Below are 20,832 nucleotides of genomic sequence, written 5' to 3' on the forward strand. Positions count from 1 at the left end.
ATTAATCTTCAGAGCAATTCAGTGTACATAACTTTAAAAAAAAAAAAATTGCCAGCTGTTTTAAAGCAAGTATGTCCTCCGGGTTTACTATAGCAAAAGTGCTTTTGAAAGCAACTCCTCTTGGGGAGGAACTACTCCAGCTTTTGTTATCTTAAGGAGAAGTTTGTCAGGCACTTAAAGGAGAGCAACTCATTGTATTTAACTGATCAACTGGACTGTCGATATCTGTCAGACATTCCATTTATTAGATTGTATGTGCATGTGTCAGGTCCTGTGTGCTTGTATTCAGTAGTACCACTTCAAATCCTTTGTTTGATGGTAGCTCTTGCTGCTTGTGTTTCAGAAAACTTTAGCATTTTACGATAGTCTGAGGGGAAAAAGTCATCAACTGGAAGTAGTGGGAGTAAACTGCAGAAATATTTACTAAAGGCAATCTAGTCTTACTCCATTTTTTAACACGCTATTAATGTCTTAGCAGTTCATATCTAACAATAAAAAAGTCACTATGCAGAAACATGAGATGTGTTTTGGTGTTAATTTAAGCAGGCTTTCTGTGGCGTGTTCACATTTCTTGTCTTAAGCTTAGTGCTGTAGTTATGTGGCTGTTTCAATTGCACATGAATCCTTGCTTCCATCAAAATATGGTACTGCTTTTTTTTACCTCTGGCCAGTTACTTTAGTATTTCCTATGCATTAAGGTCCTGATCATGCAAGTTTTTACTTTGTATAATGATCTGTAATTTCACATGCATTGGTCATCTTGACTGCTCGTGGAATTACTTAAGCAAAAAAATAAAGCACATGCAGAATTTTGTGGCATCGAGGCTAAAGCTCTGTAGCATTTAAAAGGCTGCTCTTCTGTTCTATAACTGTTGAAATGTTAGCCATGGGAGGTATTTTAATTTGTCAACATATGAGTGTTTATAAACAGCAGTCCAGTGTTCTTTCTTAACAGTAAACTGAATTGAAACTTCTATATTTGGATTCAGTGACTTCGGCTTACTTTAGTTTCAAAATTATAATTCGTGTGTTTATGTCGATGTGAGTATATTTTTAGTTTTTTGAAGGCTCGTTATTTTGGAAAATACTGATGGCAAAAGTAATACTGGTTTGCTTATTGATTCTGTGTATGAAGTTTGAACTGCGCAGTCTAATTTCGCTTTATGTGCAAGCGCTAAATAATGAATTAGAGGATCAGCAGGGAGGATTAAGGTGTAAAGCACAGGAAGTAAAATTTGGGAGGTAAAAACCTGAATTTTTTTTTTACTACCTATCAAACAATAAAAATACCCCTATACAAAGACTGTATAAGGCAAGGCAGCTTTTGTCTCAAAAAGTTAATTGTCTGTATAACAATGATACAGACAATGAATTACAGAGTGTTACCAAAAGAGTACAGATACTCCTTTTTTTTTTTTTTTTTTTTTTTTTTGTTAGTGAAGATGAGGGAGTCTGGTCTCGGCATATATGAAGCCTCTGAAATGTTCTTAATAGGTATCACAGAAGAGAGAAATCAAAATAGCTTCTCATCAGCTGCATCTGACTGATGATTAAACAATGAGTAAATATCAAAGGAGGTATTTACTCAATTTGTTTTAAAATTTACTGTTAGGTTTTTTCCATCTCTTCTGTTCATCTTGTGATTAAGTATGGTCTTTTCTAGAAGGCCAGTATTGTTTAATTTTGCGGTGCTGGCCACAGTTAACCAGATTCCTGCAAGTGCTCTTGTACATGTGAAACACATTCAAAATAGTGTTGCAAACTGACCAAATAGTTGAAGATCCTAAGTGTGTTGCTCCAGTTTTCTTAAATATTTCTTGTGTTCATGAAGTTTTAAAAAAAAAAAAAAAGTTGAATAGTTGTTCTGTGCCTACATGTGGTTACTGCAGCCTGTTGTGTGGTAGGAGGCACTTGATATAAAAATGGACTTTGTGAGGTGGCAGCTCCCAGGCTTAAAAAGCGTCTCTGGCTTGAATCTCGTGCTGCAACTGAAGATCCACCCTTTTATCTCTAATACAGAGTATTTCTGCAAATGTGGCATAACGTTCTTTACACAAACTTGAACTGTTTGGGGAATTCCTTAAGGCATTTTTTCAAGTATGTATTTTTTCCCATGCAGTATCTATTTCTGGCAAAGGCAAGTATGCATCACCGTTGCAATTTTGTAAATTATCCTGTCGTGTACAGTGTATCTTACTGGGGCTCATACTCTGGACCATTATAATGCTGAAAGTTGTTTGAAGATACAGAAAGCTTGCTTGTAGTCATAAACACTGCTATGCCTGTGTCTTGGGAAGTAAAAATGGGGAGAAGGGTAAAGTCCATTACAACATAACTTATAACCAATTATTTTCATTTTTCAGATGTTCCTCCTGCTGATCAAGAAAAGCTTTTTATCCAGAAGCTACGACAATGCTGTGTACTTTTTGACTTTGTTTCTGATCCACTAAGTGACCTAAAGTGGAAGGAAGTAAAACGAGCAGCTTTAAGTGAAATGGTAGAATATATCACACACAATCGCAATGTGATTACAGAGCCTATTTACCCTGAAGTAGTACATATGGTAAGTGATTTAACAATGAGAACTATTTTGAATTTTTTTAATTCACAGTTGCTTCTTCAGCTGTATCAATTTATCTTAAGGAATCTTATTGAAATCTTTAAAAAAGATCAACTATGTTTCCACATCTGTAAAATGGTAATATAACGGTGCTTTTAAATCCTAGTGCCACTGTTGATTCCTCTTCTTTGTCAAATAGAAACTAGACACATAGATGAAGCAAAAGTAAATTATGGTTTAAGTTGGTAAAAATTAATTTTTGTATTTAAAAAAAAGGGGGGGGTGTGTTGCTTTTCCCCCCCACAGACTTTTTTTGGAATAAGTGTTGGTAAAAATGGGGAGGAAAGTTAAATACATCTAGCTGTTAAAAAAATCCATGTAGATTGCAAAACTGAAAATTTGAAAAAAGCAATTATAAAAGATTAGAATTAAGATCACCTGTGCAAGCTTTGACAATCTTACGTACCAGTGATCAATTCTGTTCTGTATTCAGAGGTGGCAATGAGAGTCAGACTTCATCTGCCATCCTGTGTACTAAGTGAGGTTCTGCTGGGACAAGCTATGCAAACTGTTCAGACCTGTGTCTCCCTGCTCGCTATCCTACCCAGCTAGACCTGGTTTATTTTTCTATTGCACCTAAGTCCACTCCGGAGGAGGAGATGGTAATACAAAAGAGTCTTTCAGCTCTCATGGTGGTGACTAGCCACCAGTTGCCTCGAGCAGCAGTTGGGTTGAGGTCTTTAGCTGTTGTCTGCAATACACTGAGAACAGAAAGTATCTTTCAAAAAAGCTGACTACTAAGCCTATAAGAAGCTCTTGACTGTGTGTGTGACGTGATGTTTTTTCCCAAGACTTTATAGCTTGGGGTGAATTTTCAGGGGATGAGAAAACAGTGCATCTTTAACATAAATGTGAACTCAGTCGAATTTTGAGGTCCTCCTACAAATCAGAGACTTTGAAGCTTTTTCAAAGATTCTAAGGATTTATAGTACGAAAGACGTTGCTTACTCTGAATGTTGCTTGTTATCTAAATCAGCCGTAAGTGTTTACTGATACAAAAAGTTATTTTCATGAGAACTTCTGAATACATGAGAATTACGTATAACTCGATGTCAAACATGTACAGAAAGCATTGCGGATGGTTAATGAGGAGATGTGGGATCGTGGCTTTTCCCATGTCTTGATAGCTTATTTATATGTCTGGTTTTTGCTAATTGATTGCTTGTTTTCAAATACTTGACACTGGTGAAAGGGGAGTTATGAAAGAGAATAAGCTTGCTGAGACTTCATTTAGCTAAAATAGAGTTCTTGAGTATCTATGTCAGACATCAGTGTTTGCTCTGTGTAAGAAGTCTTAACTGCCCATAATTTCATAACTTTTGCCTTATGTGCCTGCATTATCTTCCTCCATCAAACAGTTATGGCCAGAATACATTTGGCTGAGGAGAATGTATACTTTCTTTGCTTTCAGATGCAATTAATGGTAATAAAGTCTGCACCTTGGTCAGTTTAATAAATCTTGGGGCAGAATTTGGCTGCTACCTTAATTGCCAGTGTTTTGCTGGGAGCACACAATACTTGACAGCTCTTCCAGTGAATTTAAAAAGGTTTTTATGTGCAAGGTTCTAAAGGGTGCAGGGGTTCATTGCATGGGGCTTATACAAGCACTGTGATAGACACTATCAGTGAAGGCACCTGGACTAGTATTTTGAGGTTAAATTCAGATAGCAATTTTGTTAGGCTGCTTTTATGGAACAATTTTCTTTTGGTCATCTGTTCTAAAACAACTGTATTCCTTCTGCAGTAATACTACCAGCCTCTTTCTTTCAGGCATGTGTGTGTAGAGTTGAGGTGTACTTCTGCTAGAGTTCTAGTGGTAGATTTTGAGTTAATTGTGTGGATTTTAAGGAAAAATAAATCTGATGCCTTTTTGTACTTTAAGACTCTTCTAAGAGACATTGATAAGTTGTGTGCTGATACTGCCACTGAACTATATTAGTAAAGAGTAGTGTTTTCAGTAAAATTATGAGAGTGATCAAGAAATACCAAGATTTGAGAGTGGGTTTGCTTTGGAAAGTTTGTGGAGTTGGTAGGTGGCATGGGAGTTAGGACTGTACAGTGCCATTCTGTTCATCAGTACAATTAGGAGGTTACTCATTTATGTATGAGTATATATAGATACACATGCATATATGTGTGTGTATATAGTCTTTGTTTGGTTTTGTTAACATATTAGTTAGGCCAAACACTTAGGGTGATGAATTTCACAAACTATCTGTTTAATAATAATAAAATAATATTTTTCCTTTTCAATAGCTTCAAATCTGCTTTCTCTCTGACAAGAGAAGCACCTACCTTATCTGCTGCTTCTTTATTCTTTATAATTCTAGTGCTCATACCGTGTCCATCCACCCCACCCTCACCCTTCTTTTTTTGCTTCAAGTGTCCTGGGCTAAATTATTATAAGATCTTTTCTTTAAGCTATATATTAATCTAGTGGCTTAGTTCAATTATTTATTGTTAATAATAAGTCTGTATTTCAAGAGATATGAGAGCAATTAATTTCTAAAATGGATTTAATGTTATTTTCCAGAGTGGATCCAAGAGTTTCTTCCCTTTCTTTGTCAAAGAGCCAGCTGACATGTCCTTCAAATTCCCTTTACACTTGTAAGCAAAGATGTGATGGGAAAGGAAATGTTTTTATTAAACGCTTGTATAACAAGTTCCACTTCTCAGGTATAATATAGTAAGGTTGGACTGATTAGCCTCAGACCAGTAACTTGCCTTTTCTCAAAATTATAAGACATGTAGTCAAATATCTGAATAAATCTTACAAATGTAAATGATAAATTTAGGTTTATTGATCAAAAGCGTCTGTTAGAGATTCTTATTTAGAAAAGAATATATGCTATTATTTTTTAAGCTTGGCTTTTGAAGATGACAGGGCTTTGAGAATTTTCTGTAGCGCACTAGTTTGTCAGAACCACAGACACTTAGGATATTCATTTTGTGGAACTTTGGGAGAATTGCTAGCTATGTAGAATACAGACCCAAAGTAATGCTGCTTTCTATCTGAAGATGAGTAATACCTGGATTGTATCTGTTTTAAGTGGGGCTTTGAAAGTGAACATCAGTATGAATATTCATTTCCCTGGCTAACCAGCCAGAGGGTATTGGAGAGAGCTGAGAGGAGGCTCGGGCAGTACTGGTTGTGGAGATGGAGGGTTGTAGTGTTCTGAGAAGGTAGATCAAAAGCTTGTATAAATATGGCTTGCTTACTTCTGTAGTGCTCAGGATAATTTCCTTAGTAGTGATGATGATGGTGGATGGTAAATTAACATTTTTGTGAAGCATATAGGCTAATACTACTTTTAAAACTTTAAAAGTAGGTATTTTCAGCAACTGAAGCAGTTTTCACTGCAACTTTTCATGCATTATGCAAATGAAATTGCATACTGGGTTACACACATGGGAAGGTTGGGACTGGCTTTTTGTTTTGTGGTGGGGTTTTTTTGGTTTTGTGTTTTGTTTTTTTTTTTTTTTTTTTTACTATGATCTTTCGTCTATGCACTAGGTTTGCATGGCAAGGTTTTAGTAGTGGGGGGGGCTACAGGGGTGGCTTCTGTGAAAACCGGCCAGAAGCTTCCCCTATGTCTGACAGAGCCCATGCCAGCCAGCTCCAAGACAGACCCACTGTTGGCCAAGGCCAAGCCCATCAGCAATGGTGGTAGTGCCTCTGGGATAACGTATTTTAGAGTGGGGGGAAAAAACTGTGCAACTGCAGCTGGAGAGAGGAGTGAGGATATGTGAGAGGAGCAGTCCTGCAGACACCCAGGTCGGTGCAGCAGGAGGTGCTCCAGGTGCCAGAGCAAAGATTCCTCTGAAGCCTGTGGAGGCCCACAGGGGAGCAGATCTCCACCTGCAGGCCAGGGAGACCCCACACTGGAGCAGGAGCGTGCCCAAAGGAGGCTGTGACCCCGTGGGAAGCCTGTGCTGGAGCAGGCTCCTGGCAGGGGCTGGGGGCCTGTGGGGGGGGGGGCCCCGCTGGGGGAGGTTGCTGGCAGGGCTGGTGGCCCCATGGGGGACCCATGAGACTGCACCCTGGCGGAGGGACCCCAGGCTGGAGCAGGGGCAGAGTGTGAGGAGTCCTCCCCTGAGGAGGAAGGAGCAGCAGAGACAGTGTGTGATGAACTGACCCCAACCCCATTCCCTGTCCCCCTGCGTCGCTCAGGGGGAGGAGGTAGGGAAAATGAGGAGTGAAGTTCAGCCTGGGAAGAAGGGAGGGGTGGAGGGATGGTGTTTTAAGGTTTGATTTTATTTCTCATTATCCTACTCTGATTTGATTGGTAATAAATTAAACTGATTTCCCCAAGCCAAGTCTGGTTTGCCTGTGGTGGTAATTGCCGAGTGTGATCTCTCCTTGTCCTTCTCTCAACCCAGGAGCCTTCTGTTATATTTTCTCTCCCCTGTCCAGCTGAGGAGGGGGAGTGATAGAGCAGCTTTGGTGGGCACCTGGCGTCCAGCCAGGGTCAACCTACCACAGTCTAGAATAAGAGATGTTGCTGTGAGTAGAAGTGTGCTACTTGTGGCTCTATTCAGCTATTAGAATAGGTTTACTCACATGAATATAGAAGGCACAGACTTTCAGATTATATAGCTTGTCATTCAAAGTTGTTCATGTTGGACTTCGCTCAGGCTGCTCAGCAGAAGGCAGAAGAAAATGTGTGATGATATCTTTGATGCTTATTTGCTTGAAAATATTCTCCAGTGTTGTACAAAATGGGCCACCAGAAAAGCAGGGTGCGTAACTGAAGCATTAAAAATGTAGGCTGTTTGCGTTTCCTTTTTTATTCTCCCATCCTTGTAAGTCCCATCCTTTGGAGTCAAGTAGTGTCAGCGCTAACAGCACACAGAGAATTTTGGTACGCTAGTCCAATTTTCATAAAGACTCAAATTTCATAAACTGGGCAGGGGGAGTGTGTGTTTGAGGAGGGGATGTGTTTAAATTATGCTATATTTACTTAGTACTTCTGTGGGAATTTGGCCTTAGAGGAAATTGGACTTTGCAGCTTGTGTCTTGTTTATATGGGCAGAAGACTGAGACATTAGGAAAAAGATGAGCCATTTGATGACAGAAAGGTAAAGGTCTCACTGATATTGATAAATTGTAAATTTCAGTTGCTTTAATAGACAGGAGTTTCAAGTTTGTGCCTTCACCTAGAGATGCTATACCTTGATTTGAGCAGTTTGTGTTCTGTTGGACAAGGATATAAAACCCAAACCAGATCAAATCAGGCTTCATTGGTTCCATTGCTCATAGAATAAATTTTTCTGGTTTGGGGTTCTACCTCTTCCCATTTGAATTCTCAAAAATAAAAAACAGGAAACTTTGTACTTAACACCTTACATGAGGTGTGTGTTTTTTTTTCTTTATAGCAAGAGCCTGAGACTTTCTCATCTAGAAAATGCTGATTATTCTTCCATTTGCTTAACAACCTTACCAAGTTCTAAATTTAAAGTCTAGTCTTTCTAGGTTTCTTTTCTTGGAAGACCAATGATTAATGTAAATTTTCACCATATGTTTTAAAACAAAGGTTGGAGGATGTCAGTTGCTTGATGCCCATGCAGAAATTTTTAAAAGGGGAGCATAAACATATTTTAGCTTTACTTTTAATTTTCTGAAATAGTAATTACTCTGATATGCCAGTCTCATTATGTATCAGACCTACATCTCAGTTGCTGAAATGAAGAAGCATTCTGAAGCAAAACAGAGCATGAGCATGACTTTTCCTTCATGGGAGTATGATGTAATTCTTGCGGATTTAGCTGATGCAGTTTGATACTGCCTCCCACTGTCTGCTCTGCCATCTGTCAGATGTGAGATGGCAGGACAGCACATACATATGCTCCTTAGCCCTGCCAGTTAATAGGTAATTCACAGCATTATTTTAAACTGTGAATGGAGGTGTTAATGAGAAGAAGTCGGAATGTGAAGAGGGAAACATGACATTCTGTTGCTTTTCCCAGAATCCCACCAAAGATGGGTGGAATGCATTCCTCTGCAAAGCAGCATCTTTTAAACTGAGACAGCTTAATCTTTCAGAGCTTTTGAGTAATCTTTAAATTATCAGCAAGAAAGCTTTGATGCTATTAAAAAAAAAAAAAAAGACAAAAACCTCCAAACCAAGCCAACATACAAAAACAAAAAAAGAAACCCTCAGTAAAACCTGAGAAAAGAATAAAAATGTGTGTATGGCTCATGTGATATTTCTGTGATGTAATTTGAACATAACAAAGACTGAAATTGTGGCATAAAGAATAGATTTTAAATGTGATATTGGAGTGGACCTTGCATTCTGAATAGCTACATTATAAGTAAACTCAAACTTGTAGGGTTTAGGTTTTTTTCCTTAAATTGAGCTGTATTACACACTTGTTGAAAGCACAGGAACCTTTCAGCTGATGAAGTAAATAAAATGTTCTTTTGCATCCTCAAATAAGACATTCAGTTCACTGCAAGTTCCAATAAGAGTAATCTGTTTTGGGGGAGGGGGGATTTTTTTCCTAGCTGGTCCTGGAGATGCCCTGTACTGGCATGTTTGCTGAGCCAAGTACTGGTTTTCTTGAAAAGGCTCTGTAAATGTTTCTGCTGCTCCTGGTGATGTAGCCCTTTGCAAAGAATTTTCTTTTTCCTGGCAAATCAGGTTCTCTGCCCTGTTGTCTCTTACTTTGCCAGACTTAAGAAATGTATTCTCAGATTTTCCCCTAAATATTTGCAAGAAGACACCTCCGATCTATTACAGCAATAGAATATCAATAACAATGTATAGGTTAACTCTTACCAGTACTTGTGGTACATATTTAGAACGGAATTTATGTACGCCTTATGGTGAAGCTCCATGCAGTCAGCTGCTGCTGATTTGATAAATCAGTTTTGTGTAGGGTGTAGATCTCCTTTCAGTGTAGCCACCATTCTCATTGTGAGCAAATTTACTTTAAAATATCTTAGTGTTTTTATAAAGCACAAAATGGTCTCTGTATTTGAAAGCAGAATTTACTTTAGTGTTACGAGTAGGAATAGACTTGAAGATAACTTATTTATGCAGCCTAACATACTCAAATGTTATGAAGGGTTAGGACGGTACCCCACTATGGTTTTGTTTCAGCAGTCTTCTCATCGTTTCTGCAATGTGTTCAAGCTGCTGAGAGACTGAGGCATTTGTCTCAAAGGATCATTTTGAAGTGGTGCGGACAGTTTGAGACCATATACTAATTTGAATTTATCTTTATTTTTTTTTATTCTGTGCAAAAATAAGTTTAGACTGCTTGCTACTGGCTTGATAATGAGTAAGCAACAAAATAGAACAAGAAAGTCTCTCTGTCGGGTGTACTTAGGTGGCTAAATAGATTACGTTCTTCTGCTTGCTCAGTAATTTGGTTGTCTCCTACCAATGTCTGCCCTACCTAATACTGCGGATTACAAGTGGAATTGAGGAATTATTCTCTTTTCAGTACTGACAGTCACAGCTGTCTTGCATATACAGATAAAAGGCTTTTTCAGGTTTTCTTACTGGCAAGCACAGAAACCTGTTCCCTCCAAGTTGCTCATAAACTTTTAATCATTAACTCCTCAGGGTGTGAGAACAACCATTTCAATCACTAGCTAGTTGTTCCTTTCTTGTCCTCAGAGAAGCCAACTCATTTTGCTAGCTATCATTTCAGGTGGAGAATTTAAGGTACTGCAGACTTTTTAAATCTTTGCACAATTCTAGGTAAGGTTACTCTTGAGAATGCATGCTAAATTTATCCCGAAAATCATGTAAGATTCTTTCAGCCAACAAATACATTTTACTTTGCATTTGCGATTATATGCATTGTATAAGTTGATAGAAATGTAATTATTTCTGCTTATATATGTTTTTGTTTTTAAAAAATTCAGGCTACATGTGTGTAGTGATGAGGTGGTTGTGCCTAGAACAGGACCTTGTAGAAAAGTTTTCTGTCCATATAACAGGGAATGGGATTTTGTCTTTATTTGGGACTTTGAAACTCTTCATGTTAGAGGGGTTTGTGAAGAGTAATACTTTGGTTCGTACATAGTATGAATGTGCATCTAGACAAGCACTTGGAAACACAAAAATAATGTATCTGTGTATATATCAACAACTTGAAAAGTAATTTATCTTTGTAGTCTGCTCCACTTCCATGAGGATGCTAAAACCATTTTTAGGGGCTTGAGTATTCAGGTGAAGTGAAAGATTAAAGGATTAGGATGTGCATTTCCCCCCCTCAATGCTCCTGTGGTGTCAGGTAGATGGATGTTGTTTAAGAGAAATACCCCTAAGAGGGGAAGGGAGGAATTTGGTTTTGAAGTGTTTCCTTGTGTGTATACCCATGGTGTGAAACTGATAATATTTTACAGAGCATAACAGTTGTGCGTAATCTTTGTTTTGCATCTCTGCTCCTTACTTCCACTTTTGCAGGTCATTGCAATGTTACATATATATATTTATATATTTTTATATATATATATATAAAATGCTTTTGTAAACATTTTATGTACATTTGTCTGGGCTTTTAAAAATGTGTGTAAAGAGATCAGAGCAATATCCTCATAAAACATGTACTGACAGTAGGTTTGTGCTTTAAAGAGTACTGCGTGTAAAAGTGTTCTCCAGGTTAGAAATCTTTAAAGAAGGATGTACCTCATTATTGTTTAAACTTACATAGGTTGTGGTTTTGCAAATATTAATTAAAATAGTCCATATAAAAAATTCTTGGTCAAACCAATCTTTTTTAAATCATTAGCTTGTTTCAAAGTTCTTAAAGGCACATGTGATTTCAGTTTGCAGTTAATATGTTTCGAACATTACCACCATCTTCCAATCCAACGGGAGCAGAATTTGATCCAGAGGAAGATGAACCAACCTTAGAAGCTGCATGGCCTCATCTACAGGTATTTAAGGAAGACTAGGAAGTCATAGTCTAACAAAACTTTGACATTAAATTCATTGTTTATTGACTCAAAATTGTTTCGTTTGTGTTTCTCTCAAGTCAATTACATTTCTCTGCAATATTTAAAATATTTCTTGACTTTAAATTGATAATCTTTGAAAAAAATGTTCAGTTAGTACATTAGAGGTTCAAGGCTTGTTTCTTGTGGTACAGATAGAACTGCTTTGGTTTTAAATGAGCTTCAGTTTGTCACTGTGATTGCTTTGATCTAACTCTGGCACAGCTCTAGCTCTCAGAGGTACTGTGACAAATGGAGAACAGAGAATTTTCAAAACATGCACTTCTGGGCATGGTGAATATTAGATTACTGTATGTCATTTGAGTAAAATCTCGTGATGGAACTCAGCAGAATTTCAGTGCAGTTTAAAGAACCTTAAGTTCTTGTACTTTGTCAGGAGAGCAAGAGTAAAGCTTTTACTATGTGGTATATAAATAAATATAAATAAAAACATAGTGCAGTTCTGAACAGCTAATCAGTAATTTTGGTAGTGTGCTGGTTATAAAATGGTTCCTTGTTTAAATGACTAATACTAATTTTTGTTGGGTTTTTTTCAGCTTGTTTATGAATTTTTCTTAAGGTTTCTAGAATCTCCAGATTTCCAACCTAATATAGCTAAGAAATATATTGATCAGAAGTTTGTATTACAGGTAAGGTAAAACAAGAATTTTTAACTTCAAGCTCTAAATTATTTTACAATGCATAAGATTCAAGTAAAGTGCATATCTTCTTTTCCTTCTTCGCAGCTTTTAGAGCTCTTTGACAGTGAAGATCCTCGTGAAAGAGATTTTCTTAAAACAACTCTTCACAGAATATATGGGAAATTCTTAGGCCTAAGAGCTTACATCCGGAAACAAATTAATAATATATTTTATAGGTATGTCAGTATCTTTGTATTATGGTGCATGTGATCAGGTATACAACTAAAAATACTCACAAGACACTGCTAGCAATTTTTTTAATTCTTACTAAGTTTATACCCAATATTGCTCATCTAACAATAATTAATACTCATCTGGGAGATTTAAATTGGAGTAGTCTTGCACACAGTGTAAATTTGGCAGCTGAAATTTGAGTTTGTATGTGATTCAGTAGGTGGTTTGGTATCTTCATCTGTGAGGCTCTTTATCTTACTGGGTAGTACTATTGGGGAGTAGTGTATGCATTACAGTAGTACCTTAATAAAAAGTAGTTCTTCGTAATGCAAATGACTGAGAGATCTGGAATTTGCTTGAAGGAACATATTTACTGCCTTTTCTTTCCTCAGAACTGAACTGCACCATTTCGGGCTCATGAAATATTTTTTAATTGCCACAGAATAAACTGTAGTATTATCTCTGATACAAAAAGTGTAAAGATGAACAATTAATCCAATGTATTACCAAAGGTCTTTTATTAGAAGTGTGGTTTTACTGCCATTGTGTCAAGTGTGAATGCAAGATTATGGTGCCTTTTTTTCAGTCTTAGTTTTGGTATGCCTCTCTTTTCTACAAATAATTGTGGTTTACACTTGTTCCATCCTGCATCCCTTTTACTCTGCCACTGTTGTTTTCATCTCAGAATGAATGTACCATGCTACCCCTTTAAGAAAACAGCAAAAAGCTGCCACATGCTCTGTGCCATCTCATGAATGGCACCCAGCGGTATCAGCTGTAGAGGGAGCTTATCTTCCCTGTCTATGGTAACAAGTAAGCTTTTAGAAGAGATACAGAAGGGCTACTTTAAAATAACTAGTAAGCCTTCACTGTCTTGCAGACAACTGCTCTTGACTGGATGTGTCAAGAGCTAGTATGTCCTAAGGAAAGAGTACAGGTGTATCTTTCAGAGGTAAACTTTTTTCCCCCCACACACAGATTTTATTAAATTAATTCCGAAATGTTGTAAAATATCTGAACCAGATGGTACAATAGCATCACAGCACATTCTAATGCACTTTTGAAGAGTATTTTTATTTGCCACTTCTTGATCTTTACTTTCAAGGATAATGGAAGCAAAGTCTTCAAACACAAATAGTTCTGGTGCAAGGCTTTTGAAAGACTGAGAAATGTTCTGGTCATTAGATCAACTTTGTAATACTTTGTATAAAAATATGTTTTCAATCTGAAATGTATGTGGGACATAATATAACTTCCACTGTAGAGACTACCTTTCTCTACCAAGTTGTAGGGGGAAAAGAATTAAGCAGAAATCCTTGCTTAGTTGTATAATATTTAGGTGCTAGAAGTTGAAACACTTTGCATCCAAATGTAAACTAGTGTTCCTGGATATGAGCACCAGGGAGGAAAGTTGTTTCAACTTCTGTTTCAAATTAGTGGATTGTGCATGATAAGCTCTTAAAGTATGTGTAGAATTTCTCAAAATATTTCCTTTTCTTATACTTTTTCCTGCAAGTTATCAGTTTGTTACTGTGCTTACCTAAGAAATGTGTGGTCTTTATTTGTCTTTTAGTCAGTGACCGGAATTGCATGAATTCTCTCCTGATAGTACATTAATCTTCTTTTTTTCTAATGTAAAATACATTTTTTTTAAAAAATCAGTAAAGCAGCATGTTCCTGTTAATTCAGTCCAAAGGTTTTTGTATCGTTTATCCTTAGTTTTGCTTGGAATTGTTGTCCTGAATTATATGAAAGGGGGTCTTCAAGGAGAAAAAACAGTTACATCAAATATTCTAGATTAAAAGTAGCTGTCAATATCTCAGTCTATGACAAATTTTCAAATAGAAGAATATTTTCTAATTAGTGGAATTATTTTCTTAAAAGTGTAAATTTTTATAACTATTTGGAAAATACCTGACGTTGTGCGTAGAACTTTCTCAAATTTACACTCAGGCAATTGGGAAGAAGGGTGGAAAGGTGATTGCCTAGTAAATTACAGTGCTCTATCAAAAGAAAATTCAGGAAAATATTACTTCCTCTGTTTATTACAGAGCCTTTTGTATGCACAGAAGTCTGTAATGCCAAAGAGCCTTTCAGATCCATAAGTAGTAACCGTTCGAACACCTTGTGCTTACATGCGCTATAGGAGGTTGAGTCATGGCATTTATTATGCCAGATGCTCTTGTGTTATTTTAATTTTTAAAGCGTTGTTTGCTGTGTTCAGTTTTGTATTATTTAAATGGCATAGAATGTGATTACTGGAAAAAGTTCAAGTGCGTGCTGCTTTGTTAAATGTGGGAGAAAAGAGCAAGCAAGTGTGAATGTTGAAAGCAGCTTAATGTGCTATTATTGATTTATGTTTCCACAAAGTTTCTTTTCCACTATGTGTTTGTTTTCTTTTTACTGAGTGACTGAAACCTGGGAGGTCAAGGCTACCTGTTGGATGGAGGTCTTGGTGTTAGAGTTGTATCTCTCTTCACCAGTAGCTGAGTAAAACTTCTCATTTATTTAGGTTTATTTATGAAACAGAACATCACAACGGCATAGCAGAATTACTGGAAATACTGGGAAGGTAAGTTGTAAGTTCTGTTTAATTAAACTCGCTTAGTCTTCAGAGGAGACTTTAAAAATCAAGTTGGGGATTGCAGATTGCTTTGAGACAAGATTAAAATAGCTTCATATAATGTGGCAAAGCTGCAACAAAGCAAGTAAGTTTTGTGTAAGATTGCAGAAATACAGCAAAAATTTGAAGCCTGTGGCAATGTTTTGGGATGTAAACATTTTTTAAATATTTTAATCTTATTTTTTAGCTTAGGATCCTTGTAATTAATATTAGTTGTAACTAATGTTACATACATGTAATTTATTATTAATGACACTTATTCAAAAATTCTTCCAACATCACTAAATGCATAGCAGATAAACAAAGGAAGCACGGGTTATGAAACTTCATCAGAATCCCATTGTATAGCAAACTTTAGTGATGCATCTGAAAGCACTTGAAACTAAAATTTTACAACTGAAAGCCTTGTCAAAACCAGTGGGTTTTTATTAACTGATTTCTCTAATCCATGTGCAAGCTTTTGGTTTTTATGTTAATACACTTTAAAAGCTTAGTTAGGTTTACTTTATGATGTTTCCATATTTTTGCACATAAAAGTAACAGATCAGCGAGAGCAGGTTGCTCAGCGTACAACCAGATACAGTATGGTCAGGCTTTGGATATCTCCAAGGATTGAGAGTCCACAACCTCTCTGGGCAACGGGTTCCCATGTTTGACCATGCTCACAATAAAAAGGTGTTTTTCTTACTTTGAATGAAATTTCCTGTGTTTCAATTTGTGTCAGTTGCCTCTTGCCCTTTCATTGGGCACCACTGTGAAGAGTCTGACTTTTTCTTCTTCCCGCCATCCCTTCGGGTATCTGTTACACATGGGTAAGATCCCCCCAAGCCTTCTCTTCCCCAGGCTAAACAGCTCTCAGCCCTTCTTTGTATGTCAGTTGCTCCAGCCCCTTCATTATCTTCATGGCACTTTGCTGGACTCCCTCCAGTACGTTCACATCTGTCTTGTCCTGGGGAGCCCAGCACTGGGCCAAGTGTGTCTCACAAGGGCTGAGCAGAGGTGAAGGATCACTCGACCTGCTGGCAATGCTGTTCCTAATGCAGCCCAGAATGCTGTTGAAATGGGAAAGATGTTTTAAAATTTTCTAGGTCTATGTGTCTGCCCAGAATAGTTACTTAATTTTCAATGAAATGTTCAATGATTAAAGGAGTTACATATCCATCATTATTTCAACATACTATAATCAAGTAATACTCGTCAAGATATACCGAAGACTGTAAAGCTTAAATATTAGGATATGGAGCTAAATCTTCAAAACTGATACTTAAGTCACCAGCTTTTTCATTCTTGGTTTTGTTAGATTAGTTTTAAGTGTTACAAATTTAAAAGTTAAGTTGTTTTTTTTCCCCTCAGGCTTCCAAATCAAAATATCTTTTCCTGTGCTAAGTGCTATATAATACTGGACCAATGAACACTTCAGTAGGAACTACTAATGTGGTTATGACTTTTCTGATAATCATCTCTTGACAAGATTGCAGAATTTCTTCACACTCAATCGAGGCCAAACTTGCCCTACAATTCTGCTTCTCTTTGTGGTTAACAACCCTTAAAATATCTTGGAGAAAGTTTGTTTGTTTTTTTTTTTTTAATGAAGTTAATGTATATTTGTTGAGTATGTGGAAGTTGTGGCAAGAACACCATAGAAATGTTGATGTAGAAATGGGATTTTGATATTATGCGCAGAGAGACTTCAGGAGGAATAACCTCATATCCTCAAAATAGTTGTGCAGTCATTACTAGTGAAAATTATTTTAAGCATGCACAGCAATGGTGAGCAAATGTTATTTAGCAGGCTTTAATTCTGGGACATAATCTGGTTTCTGAAATCTGAAATATATGTAACTTTGGATTTTTTAATGTTTTTTTAAGATAAGTTTGGCAGGTTCCTTTTGCCTGGGTGCCTTCTGTCCTTGTTGGTTAAGAGAAAAGCATTAGAATGAATAAAATAGGATTTAAAATAGGAAATGGGCAATAAGATTCTGGATGTTTTAACTGATGTTAATGCTCGCAAAGTGAGTGAACACAAAACACTGTTCTAGTTATGTGGTTTTAGGTAAAGGTGCCATTGGCCCAGTGTTGAGCCATATCTGCACTCACCTGGAACTAGGGTGTCATGTGTTGAGGTGCCATTTGGTTATACCCCTAGGGTCTCTGCAGAAATAGTAGTATTAGCAGAAGTCATGTGTTGACTTGTCTGCTGTCCTGGATTGATCTCTTCTACGTCCAGTCTCTAGTTCATTCTTTAATTCCATGAAGTAGCTGGGAGAAATAAGTGTTCAAAGCTTTGATGACAGTGAATAGTTCATCGTGAAAGTTGGAATCTAAAGTGTAGATACAGTCATATATGTTGCTTTGAAGAAGAATTTGGGAGCTGTGAAAGACTTGGGTGAAGGATGGACAGAGGGTGATTTGACTATTCTATTAATTTATAATCTTTAGAGAACTGCATCAAAAATTAAATAGTGTCTGGTGCATGCTTAATGTTTAAATTTTCCTGTTGCATCATGTTCTCTAAGAGATTACAAACACATGCAATGAAAGCAAGGGGTTTAGTATTTCCTATTACAGTATGCAGATTTTTGCATTATTTCTGATTTTTATTTTCAAATTTCTTTCTCTGGCAGCATAATTAATGGATTTGCCTTACCATTAAAAGAAGAGCACAAAATATTTCTATTGAAGGTTTTGTTACCATTGCACAAAGTGAAATCACTCAGTGTCTACCATCCACAGGTAAGTTTTGTTCAGCACTTTTCATACTAGTGTTAAAGTAAGTTTGCCTAGAGATGTCAGGAGAGTCTAGTCATTGACGTGGATTCTGTTCTAAGCTCCAACGTTTCACTGCTAAGTGGCCTTGGGGAAATTATTTAATATATGTGCCTATACTGCTTCACTTGTTGGGGGGGCAGAGGGGCACATATATATGTGTGTGTGTATATAAATAAATAAATACCATTTTTAAAAGCACTGTAGTGTTTATAGATGGAACTTACAAAGTAGTTGATTAATGTGAGAGTTCTTGATACTTATCCACACACAGGTTTTTTTATCTTGTTCTTGTCTGTAACGTTTAGACATACGTAAATTGCAGAGAAGTATGAATGTCATCTATAAAACTACATGGACAATTTCAGCTAAATTCAATTTCTTAAAGCTGTTGATGTTTCGAAACTAATTGGGCCTTTACTAGGACATGATTATTTAAATCAATAGATCTTTTTAGAAGTACACATTAAAAAGGGGGACATCTGAGTTGTATTGTGCTTTTAAATGCATTATAGCTTTTCTGTGCTGAGTTTTCATTCCATTCAGAATTCCTAGAGGAGTGGGAAATCATACACAATTAGAGAAAACACAGTATTATTGTGGTAGGGTGAAATTTTCTCCATGAGAGTTTGTTACACAGCATTGTTTTTATAATTTAAAGGTTCAGTATTTTCTATGGAAGTTTTAGAATACTCAAGTTTTAAGAACCATTTCTTCAAATAAAACTAATAACAACTTGTATTTTTAAAAACACCATATGTATAATTACAATTCTGTAGCAATTAGAGATGCTTATAAGCATTTGCTTTGGATCTTGCCTACTGGGGCTGACATCAGTTCCTACTGAAATGTGGTAGGCTGAGTGGCTCCCATTTCAAAAGTTTTTCTTTTTTTTGTAATGCTATGAACATAACCTGTTGGGGTGTGGCCAGTCAGACCTTTCTCTCCACTAGTGCAGACATCTGTGATCACCTTTTCTTCTACCTATCTGAGATGGATTGGTCTTTATCTATTCCCCGTACTTCACAAACTATTTCTCAAAAACCTTCAGGTGATTTGTGTTCCTTATTACTATTAGTAAAAAGAAGATAGCAACACAGGGATGTCTCTCTCATATGTCCTACTAAATAAAATAGGAAGGCACTTCAAGTCAGCTTAGCATGTGAAAAACCACAAAAATTCACATTGAAAAAGTGGCAGATATTCAGAAGGATTTGCTGCCAAATCCAGATATATATATGAAGAAAGCTAATGCCTATATTTAATTCAAATTTATTTTATAATAGTGGAGAACAGTAGATGTAATAATCTTTGTACATTCCTCAAATTACCTAGGGACATTCTTGGTAGCAGTCATCAAAAACAGGAAAGGAATTGGGCTCATCAGCTGGACTTCCATAAATGGAGAGACCTTAGAAAAATGGTTAAACAGTTCATGAGGTGTGCAGTGGTCCTCCCATTTACATTTGGACTATTGGCCAGTCGAGTGAAAGGGATGTTCACCATTTAGGCACAGGTACATAGTCTCATCCTCAGAACTGAAGTTGGTAAATACTGTAATTCAGCCTCAGCTTGCACCAGCTTTACACTGATACGCATATATACATACAATGATACTAAGTTATCATTAGTTCTCATATATATTGAAAATCCTAAGATTTACAGCTGTTCAATGCATTTTTAACTAACCTGGGTTATGAAGTAGAAAATAGTTACTAAATCAGCATGGGACACCAGAATGTTAGTGGAAAGCACTTTAAAGAACAAGATTGTGATTTATTTTTTTTTTTTTTTTTTAAATCCTGTTTGAAAAGATGAAATGTGCTGAAATGCAAAGTACTAGGTTTAAAAAGAAAACATAAAATTACATATTTATCTGTATTATAACCCAGAAAAAGGTGAGGACAGACTTGGGAAGGTTGGGGAGAGTGGTAAAGTGTATTTACCCTTTTGTTTAAAGGGTTTGTCAAGTAATTTTTGTAAAATTCCAGAAAAATTATTGTGGATTTATTTGAATTCAGTAGTGTTTTCCACTTACGCTAGTGATTTCAAAGTGTGTTTGGTTTCACAGTGTGCATTAATAAAAATCTTTTTCTTTTACTGTAGCTGGCGTACTGTGTAGTTCAATTTTTAGAAAAGGACAGCACACTTACAGAACCAGTAAGTTTATCTTGCTATTATATATTTTGGAATATTGATACCTCTTTCATCTGTAGACTGTATCAGGAGGTTTTGGGAACAAAGTATTGATATGTAATTGTTTTTATTAGGAAGAGTCAAATATTTAATTTTGATCTGGCAGATTCAGGTTTTCCAACAGTAGTTCAGAATGTCCAAAACTAATTAAAACAACGTTAAGAGCGTACCTCTTACAAACAAACCAGAAGTTATTGTGCTTATTTTGTTCTGGCTGACTGGATATGAGATGGTTGATTCAGAAAGAGTTTAGTCAGAAATGAGCTTGCCTGAACTCTGCTCTGTTGAGAGACTGATGTTACGATGGAACACAGATTTCTGGTGCGTGGAGCTACCTACTAATGCAAGGCTTTTGAGTCAGATCCTGTTCGTGTCTACCAAGTTTGGACCATAGACAAAACCAGACTTTGGTTTACATAATTGCATAGATAAATACTTGCAATTGTCCTTGATACTATATAGTGTTTTGCATCATTACACCCAATATTAAGTAGATAAGGACTAATATGTTTAATCAGTAAGTAGCGATCAGTAAAACTGTTGCTACTAACAAGTGCACGTTATTAGATTATAACCATTTCCATTGTAAAATGGAAACTGGGATTCTTGAAACAAATTGAAGTATGCAGCTGAGCAAGAGCTCTCTTCTACTTGGAGCTTTTAATATTTGTTAAGATACCAAATCTCAGACATTCTGTCATTCATGCTGTGTGAGATTTGAAATCTTATCTTAGCTTTCTTCCAAGCATCAGCTAGGCTGTTACGTATTTCCTAGTACAAGTCTGAAGTAAAACACATC

General features: G+C 36.6%; 1 protein-coding gene across 3 annotated transcripts in view; it reads left to right on the forward strand.

Moving 5' to 3' along the window:
• LOC104124511 (serine/threonine-protein phosphatase 2A 56 kDa regulatory subunit gamma isoform) overlaps positions 1 to 20,832 on the forward strand; it is a 53,494-nt gene that overhangs the window by 18,823 nt on the left and 13,839 nt on the right. For 2 of the 3 annotated variants that reach the window (XM_009636857.2, XM_035892447.1), the window contains 7 exons: positions 2,364 to 2,563; positions 11,406 to 11,516; positions 12,131 to 12,223; positions 12,320 to 12,450; positions 14,961 to 15,020; positions 17,696 to 17,804; positions 19,944 to 19,997. In XM_009636857.2, coding sequence (XP_009635152.1) covers positions 2,364 to 2,563; positions 11,406 to 11,516; positions 12,131 to 12,223; positions 12,320 to 12,450; positions 14,961 to 15,020; positions 17,696 to 17,804; positions 19,944 to 19,997 — 758 coding nt within the window. The remainder of the gene's footprint in view (positions 1 to 2,363; positions 2,564 to 11,405; positions 11,517 to 12,130; positions 12,224 to 12,319; positions 12,451 to 14,960; positions 15,021 to 17,695; positions 17,805 to 19,943; positions 19,998 to 20,832) is intronic. The other variant, XM_035892446.1, reaches the window with a different exon arrangement.

Source organism: Egretta garzetta, unplaced genomic scaffold (assembly GCF_000687185.1).
Source record: "Egretta garzetta isolate BGI_Z169 unplaced genomic scaffold, ASM68718v1 scaffold374, whole genome shotgun sequence".
NCBI lineage: Eukaryota > Metazoa > Chordata > Aves > Pelecaniformes > Ardeidae > Egretta > Egretta garzetta.